At 53.2% G+C, this 7,761-nt stretch overlaps 2 protein-coding genes across 2 annotated transcripts in view; both read left to right on the top strand.

Moving 5' to 3' along the window:
• Tonsl (tonsoku like, DNA repair protein) overlaps positions 1-3,210 on the top strand; it is a 14,293-nt gene extending 11,083 nt beyond the window's left edge. The window contains exons 24-26 of the mRNA XM_005354123.3: positions 524-597; positions 1,032-1,165; positions 3,012-3,210. Coding sequence (XP_005354180.1) covers positions 524-597; positions 1,032-1,165; positions 3,012-3,193 — 390 coding nt within the window. The 3' untranslated portion in view covers positions 3,194-3,210. The remainder of the gene's footprint in view (positions 1-523; positions 598-1,031; positions 1,166-3,011) is intronic.
• Positions 3,211-3,404: 194 nt separating this feature from the next.
• Positions 3,405-7,291, top strand: Vps28 (VPS28, ESCRT-I subunit). The gene is made up of 10 exons (XM_005354121.1): positions 3,405-3,508; positions 4,277-4,345; positions 4,853-4,881; positions 4,990-5,027; positions 5,301-5,390; positions 5,958-6,063; positions 6,175-6,276; positions 6,730-6,783; positions 6,872-6,963; positions 7,051-7,291. The coding sequence occupies exons 2-10, from the start codon at positions 4,309-4,311 to the stop codon at positions 7,166-7,168; spliced, it is 666 nt and encodes a 221-aa protein (XP_005354178.1). The 5' UTR covers positions 3,405-3,508; positions 4,277-4,308; the 3' UTR covers positions 7,169-7,291.
• The last annotated feature ends 470 nt before the right edge of the window (positions 7,292-7,761 follow it).

Genomic DNA, 7,761 nt, shown 5'->3' with positions numbered 1-7,761 from the left:
GAAACACCCATGGGCTCCTGGGATGGTATTACTTCAGACAAGTTACAAGGATACACCAGGCTCCTGTGATTTTTTTTAACTTTATATGCATTGGTGTGAAGGTGTCAGATCCCCAGGAACTGGAGTTACAGACAGACAGTTACGAGCTGCCATGTCGGTGCTGGGAATTGAACTCAGGTCCTCTGGAAGAGCAGCCAGTGGTTGTGTAACAGTCCTAACTGTCCTGGGACTCACTTTGCAGCCCAGGCTGGCTTCCAACTCATGGAGATCCACCTGCCTCTGCCCCCCAAGTGTTGGGATCAAAGGTGTGCGCCACCACCACCCGGTCAGCAGCCAGTGCTCTTAACCGCTGACCCATCTCTCCAGCCCAGCTCTATGATCTTTATAAGCCATCTGTAACCTGTAGCCTGGAAGAGAGGTTCCTTTTCATCTCCAAACAGCTTTCTCGGGTGTGGGTCTCTGCCGGGAGGAAGGTGGCTAGGTGCCCACTAGGCATGGCCTTTTGCCCTGTGCTTGTGTCTAGGAAGGCTGTGCTCTGACCCACCTGACCCTGTCTGCAAACTACCTGAGTGACAAGGCTGTGAGAGAACTGAGCAGGTAACACACCTTCCCGCAGCCACCGACTGTCCCGTGAAGGACCCTGATGTATAGGTCAGGGCGTCTCCTCTTTCTGACTTCCGCTGTCTCCGGGGATAGCTCTGGCAGGCGTCCTTACCCTCCTTAAGTCTCTGTCATTCGAGAACTTTTCTCTGGTCTATCCTTTATTTTCCTTGGTGAAGTGTTTCTTCCTCCACCCCCCATCACGCTCCTAGCTGCTAGGCTGTCTTTCAGGGCAGTGTCAGCTTGTTCAAAGGTGGCCATTGTAGTCTTGCCTCTAACTAGTGCTGTGCCAAGCTGGACCAGGAGTCTGGATTCTGCTAGGCTTGGTCCCTGCCTCCCAGAGCTGTGGGTTCGTCTGGGTCAGCCTTCCCTGGTAATAAAGCTAGGGTTTTCCCTGGACGCTCAGCCCTTCACTTCCCATGTTATTCCAGATGCCTCCCTTGCTGCCCCTCACTTGTCTCTCTGGACCTGTCTGCCAATCCTGAAGTCAGCTGTGCCAGTCTGGAGGAGCTCTTGTCTGCCCTCCAAGAGCGGCCCCAAGGCCTCAGTTTCCTTGGCTTGTCAGGTAAGAGCTGGAAACTACAGGGTCTCCTACCATGTATCACCTAACGCAGGACTTACTTTCCAGAGACCTGTCAGAGGAAGGGGCAGTCACTGCTACCACCCGGGCTCTAGGAGGCTGTCCTGGTGAAAGGCAGCTTATGGTGTAACAGGGCCAGGGGTGAGAGACTGTCTTTGGTTATTCAAAATATGGCAGGAAAGAACCAGATATGGCTCATACCTGTAACCCAGCATGAGGGAGACTCAGGCAGACTACTTCAAACAATGTCCTGAGCTACATAGTGAAGCCCCGTCTCAAAAATAAATAAATGAATAAGAGGAGACTCTGGAGATGGTCAGCGGTTAAGGGCTACTCTTCCAGAGAACCCCAGTTCTCAGCACACACATGGCAGCTCACAACCTCTGTAACTCCAGTTCCAGGGGACGTGAAGCTGCCTTCTGGCCTCTGCAGGCAGACTAATTTCACATGGTACATAGGTGGACATGCAGACAAAACACCAGTACACACACAAACATTTATTATTTATTTATTCATTGGTCTTTTTGTAGGAGAGGGTTTTTTGTTGTTGTTTTGTTTTTTTTTGAGGTGGGGTTTCTCAGTGTAGTCTTGGCTGTCCTGGAACTCTGTAGACCAGGCTGGCCTCAAACTCAGAGATTTGCTAGCCGGGCATTGACAGTGCACACCTTTAATTCCAGCACTTGGGAGGCAGAGGTAGACGGATCTTTGTAAGTTTGAAGACAGCCTGGTCTACAAGAGCTAGTGAGCTAGTTCCAGGACAGGCTCCAAAGCTACAGAGAAACCATCTCGAAAAACCAAAAAAAAAAAGGAAATAAAAACCTTAACAAAACAATAAAAAGCATTAAGAATTAGGACTGGAGATATGGCTCAGTGGTTAAGAGCACTGGAAGAATAGCTAGTGTTCTTAACCTCTGAGCCATTGCTCCAGGCCCAATGCTTTTTAAAAAATAAGTAATTTATTTAACTTTATTTTATGTGCATTGGTGTGAAGGTATCAGATTCCCAGGAACTAAAGTTACAGATGTGAGCTGCCATGTGGTTGCCGGGAATTGAACTCAAGACCTCTGGAAGAGCAGCCAGTGCTCTTAACCACTGAACCATCTCTCCAACCCCCACACCTCGTTTTTTTTAAGGTGCCATCTTCCAGATACTTGGTGACTTTTCAGATAGGCTTGCATACTCTTGACTGCCTAGGCAGTTTCACAGGTGTTCTGAAAGTGATCAGGAAGATTAGAACCTCTTGATTTGCATGACAATACAGGGCTTTCTGGGTCAGGAGAGTAGCAAACCCGGTGCCGTACAGGGAATTATTTCCTCATTCTTGTGGGCAGGAAGACGACTGGAATCCAGGTGCTAACAGCTCCACTAAAGGACTCTCTTTCCTCCTTCCTGGTAGGGGGCGTTACCCACACCCTCCCTGCTCGTAAATGAGCTTTGCTACCACCAAAGCGTTCTCCACCTTAGAGCTGTACCGGTGGACTGGCCAGGCACTGCCTTGTTCAGCTGAAATTTGATAAAACCTGAGCATCTTCCTGTGCCTTTCTCCCCGCTTCCTGCACCCTGGTACTTCTGGCACCTGTGCCGTTTCCTACAGCTCCCTGATACCCTGAGCCTACTGGTATCTCAGGCCTAATGATCGAGTCCTGGCATTCAGTAGCCTCCAGAGATCCTTGGGCCCACTATATACAGATTTTAAAGCCTTGTTGGGTACATTTTACGTTGGGGCAAGCCAAAATGTAGGCTCTGAGGTACGGCATGAGCACCACGCCTCCTGTGTGTGAGATGGAAAAGGCTGCCTACAAGTTAAACCTACCTCCCCTTGCCCCCACAGGCTGCTCCATCCAGGGGCCCCTGAGCTCCGACCTCTGGGACAAGATCTTCGTGCAGCTGCAGGAGCTGCAGTTGTGCAGCAGACACCTGAGCACAGGGGACCGAGACGCCCTGGGTGCGAGACTGCCGGCCAGCGCCTGCTCACTGGACCAAGGTCCCAAGCTCTTCTTTAAATGCTTCTGATCCTGGCCCTATCGTTTCTGCCCCCCCCCCCGAAAAAAAAAAGAAACTTTAATAAACTAAGCGCCTGTCCCATTTGTGTGTCTGTCTGGGAAAGGGGTGGACGACGTGACTTAAATCCTTAACAGGCGCTGCTGCCCCAGAGCGCAAGCTCAGGCACAGAGGACGAGCGCCGACCCACTGATTGGGCTTGCTCTGTGCGTAGGCTTAAGTTGGGAGAATGAGTGCCGAGCTGCCGATCGGGCTTCCCGGCAGGCGCAGGCGGAAAAAGCGAGCACCCAGCTGCTGTCGCCATCTCCGGGATTCCAAACGCCCCAGGTACGCGGCAGCTATGGCTGAGTCCCGCAGCATATGAGCCCTTTGAGCTAAAAGGCCCGATCCCGTCTCCTTTGGGCTCAGCGGCCCTTGCCGCGCGGTCCGTGTCTCAGTAGTCGGTAGGCGCTGTCAGGTGGCATTACTGGCTCATAGCTCAGGTTTCTCTGACTGAGAGGGTGCTCACCTTTCTCCGGGGACTCCGCAGGCTGTTCCTAGCTCCTGCGACCTCAGTATCTCAGGCTCCTCATCGGGCCACTCCATCTCAGTTTGCCTACCTTCCTTGAACTTTTGTTTTCGCCCAATTTCAAAACCTGAGGCTGGTTTTAACTGGTTAAGCCACTGACCTCAACTTCCTTATTAGACAGGACCTTCCCTAGGCCCTGCTTCCACCCTTTCTAGAAGGCATCAACCAACAAGCTTGCCTTAGTTCATTCCTCCAGTAGCTCCCACAGAATTAGGGTGAAACCATCCTCCACTCACACTTCCCATAGCCCTAGACACCCAGTTCTAATTTCCATTGAAAGGTGTTGCAACACTGGGCCCTTCCCCGAAGCTCAAGATGCTACCCCAATTCTTCCATCAGCTGCTCTTCCCTGCCTTAACCAAGCTTCCAGGAAGGACTCTCCTGGCTACCCCATGACAGTCCGTAGCATCCTTTGTTGTTCCTAAGAGAGTAGAAAAACTATTCACAAGGCACTGACACACCCCCGCCAGAGCCCTGTTCTTGAGGTGTCAGGGACCCCTTGAGTTAGTGTTGGCTTTGCTTCCCAGGTCTCTGTGCTGTAGCTGCCAGGGCCTGCAGGATGTTTCACGGAATCCCAGCTACTCCTGGCGTTGGAGGTGAGTGTAGCCTAAGCAGGAGGAAAACAGAGGGGCCCAGGCTTCCCCTGCTGCAGGGACTGTTGGGGGGAAGGGACCACACTGCCACCTCCATCCCATATTCATAGGCCTTGGGGGTGGCGAGTGCCAGAGCCTTTTAAGGTGGATTCTGAGGGCCTAGCAGTGCCCTGCTGGGTAGAGACAATGAACTGCAATGTGGCCAGAACCTCTGGTATCCTGAGCACCTCTGGGTTTCCAACCCTAGGCTGTGAAGCATGTGGCTGACTTTTATTTGTATCATGTAATAGTTCTATCCACAAAGTATGATCACCTTGCTGTGGTTGGAGAGCTAAACCCAGCGTTTAGTCTGTAGGCTCTTAGAGGCAGTACTGGTAGGAGGTGAGGCTAGAACCCCTATTCTGTAGCTCCCTCTGAGCTGTTTGGTACATGGCACGGGAAGTAGCTGAGATGGGACAGCCCCGGGGTCGTCTTGTTATCACCTGTCAGCTCCTGCCTGCTCTGTTGCAGCCCCTGCGAACAAGCCAGAGCTGTATGAGGTAAGTAGTAGATATTTAACTGGCCACAGCCACTGCAAACACCATGTGACAGTCTCTGGTTCCGTCACCACCTACTGATGCTGGCTGTCTTGCCCACTTTCCCAACAGGAAGTAAAGCTGTACAAGAATGCTCGGGAGCGGGAGAAGTAAGTCAACTATCTGAGCACACGCATGCACCCATCCAGCCTCCCTCCGTGGCAGGCCCAGCGGTCTCCTCCCAAAGCTGCCACCACACCAGTGGTTGGGGAGGAAATGGAGTCAGGCTAGGGAGACAGTTCCTGAGGATTATCTACCAGGAATGGAGTGAGGGGTGGGCTGTATTGTGCCGTTGCTACAGGGCAGCAGGTGGCTGCCCTGGGTTCCAGATGCCAAGGCTTCCTGGCCTCAGAGCTGTGCCCTGACTGATGGCTGTGTCTTAGGTATGACAACATGGCGGAGCTGTTTGCAGTGGTGAAGACCATGCAGGCCCTGGAGAAAGCGTACATCAAGGACTGCGTCACCCCTAATGAGTGAGCAAGCCTGTGGCTTCAGGTGTTGGTGGCCACCAATTCTCAGAAGCATGTTTCTCCCTTCCCTGATGCTCATGGGTTCAGTAGACGGCACAAATGTAGGTCCAGGACTTAAGCTATGGGGTAGTCCTGGTGGCTACCAGCTTTCAGGCCATGTTAGCCAGGGACATTCTGTAAGGGTGAGTATGGTTCTGCCCTCGGGAGGTGAGCTGCCACCTGGGGACAGCATAGTCTAAGGAATCACTGTCCAGCATGGATACTGGCACTTTGTTCGGAGATGACAAGCCAGTGTGGCTGGACCAGGAGCTGCCTGGTGGTAAGGGATTTCTGACACTTTGGTCTGAGGTGAATAGAGTAGACATCTGGGCTCTTGTGTGGAGTTCCTGGCCAGCCCACACAGATTCTTTGTGATAGCTATGGCATACCTCCCTGCTCTTGTCCAGAACTCCCTTTGTCTACAGACCCATTAGGAAGTCTTTGGCCCTCTCGGCCCTTCCATGAAAGCTGCTGTATCTAGACTTGCTGAGGGGGAGCGCAGTGAGCCAAGCTAGACTCTCCTCTCCCTAGATACACTGCCGCGTGCTCCAGGCTCCTGGTCCAGTACAAAGCTGCCTTTCGACAGGTTCAAGGCTCCGAGATCAGCTCCATTGACGAGTTTTGCCGGAAGTTCAGAGTGAGTGAACCGGTCCTTCCCTCCATCCTGCAGGAAAGGTGTGGTGGGATGTGGGGATAATACCCTGGCCTCCTGGAGGTGATGCCCTGAGACCATGTCTGTGCCCCTTAGCTGGACTGCCCACTCGCCATGGAGAGGATCAAGGAGGACCGACCCATCACTATCAAGGACGACAAGGGCAATCTCAACCGCTGCATCGCAGATGTGGTTTCGGTGTGCCCTACAGCTCCTGGGAGGGCCCTGTGGGAACTAGGGGGAAGGAACTACCAGCCTGGGTCAGTTCCTGGTGCTAAGCCGTAACCTGGGAGGTGTCACCACAGCTGTGGCTCAGGAGAGAAGCATCCATAGAGCCTGAGTCCCCCATGACTGAGTTCCGTACCGGGAAGGGAAACATATGCGGGATCTACTCTGGCAGGGCCACGGATTGAAGGGGTTGTGTACCCCAGATCCCCACACTACTCTCACAATTGTGGTCCCCAATGTGTGTAGACCCAGAAGGTCGGTAACCTAGGCAGGTCTTCGGTGTAGTCCTCAGGCAGAAAGGAACCACTAGTATACAGTGTGGAGAGGAAGATGGATGGGATCGTGGCCCTTGTGACAGGTCTGTAGGCCGCAGAGGATCTCTGCACCCCTACTGAGTGGGATCCCTAATGCATGTGTTCCCAGCTCTTCATTACAATCATGGACAAGCTGCGTCTGGAGATCCGCGCCATGGATGAGGTACAGGAGTCGGGCAGGGAACCTGGGTCTGGATGGAGGGGAACAGAACAAGGTAGGTAGGGTCTCAGCCTGGCTCTCGTCTCTGTAGATTCAGCCGGACCTACGGGAGCTAATGGAGACCATGCACCGGATGAGCCACCTGCCTCCAGACTTTGAGGGTCGCCAAACCGTCAGCCAATGGTGAGTGGCTGTCCTGAGCAGGTGGAGCCAGCCCCGTGGTGACATCATAGTCCTACCACTCATATGCGCTTGCGCCTGTGCCCCTAGGCTGCAGACCCTGAGCGGAATGTCCGCATCTGATGAGCTGGATGACTCCCAGGTTCGCCAGATGCTCTTCGATCTGGAGTCAGCTTACAATGCCTTTAACCGCTTCCTACATGCCTGAGCCTCACCCAGGCCAGAATGAGACTGATGGAGATGTACTGCCCCAGTTCCCCAGTATCTACGCCTGTCCTAGATGTCTGTGTTGTCAATGGGTTACCCCCAATAAAGATCTGTCTGACCTTCCTGCTACGGGCAGCTATGCTGAGCCTGCCCTGTGTGATCTATCTGACCTCCTGACCTTATAGCCGAGCCCTGCCTCCTGGAGGGACAGAGCCCCTGAAGCCACTGCTTCTAAACCAGCAAGGTGTCCTGGCCCTGTTGCTCATCCACACTTAGAGCTGCCTCCATAGGAGATGCTAGCTGGGCAATTATAGGGGCAAGGTAAGTCCTCGCAGCTCCTGGAGTGGGGAATTCATAGACTGGCCACTGGACCAGATGTGGCTAGAATCTGGCAACCTGGGTGGCTGCCTCCTTGCCCACCATCACTACCTCCCTAGCAGCACCTGAGTTTCCATAAATTCATTCCAGACCACAGGTAGCTCTCCTCCTCCGCTGTACTATACCGAGTAAGACACTATGACCCTGCCACGTGACATTTAGTCCTCCAAGGTCCACTGTGGCGGCATCTGTGTTGTCAGAATAAGGAGCCCCATC

This window comes from Microtus ochrogaster, chromosome 15, assembly GCF_000317375.1.
Source record: "Microtus ochrogaster isolate Prairie Vole_2 chromosome 15, MicOch1.0, whole genome shotgun sequence".
Lineage (NCBI taxonomy): Eukaryota > Metazoa > Chordata > Mammalia > Rodentia > Cricetidae > Microtus > Microtus ochrogaster.
The sequence above is the reverse complement of the archived record's forward strand: the minus strand, read 5'-3'. Positions and strand labels throughout refer to the sequence as shown.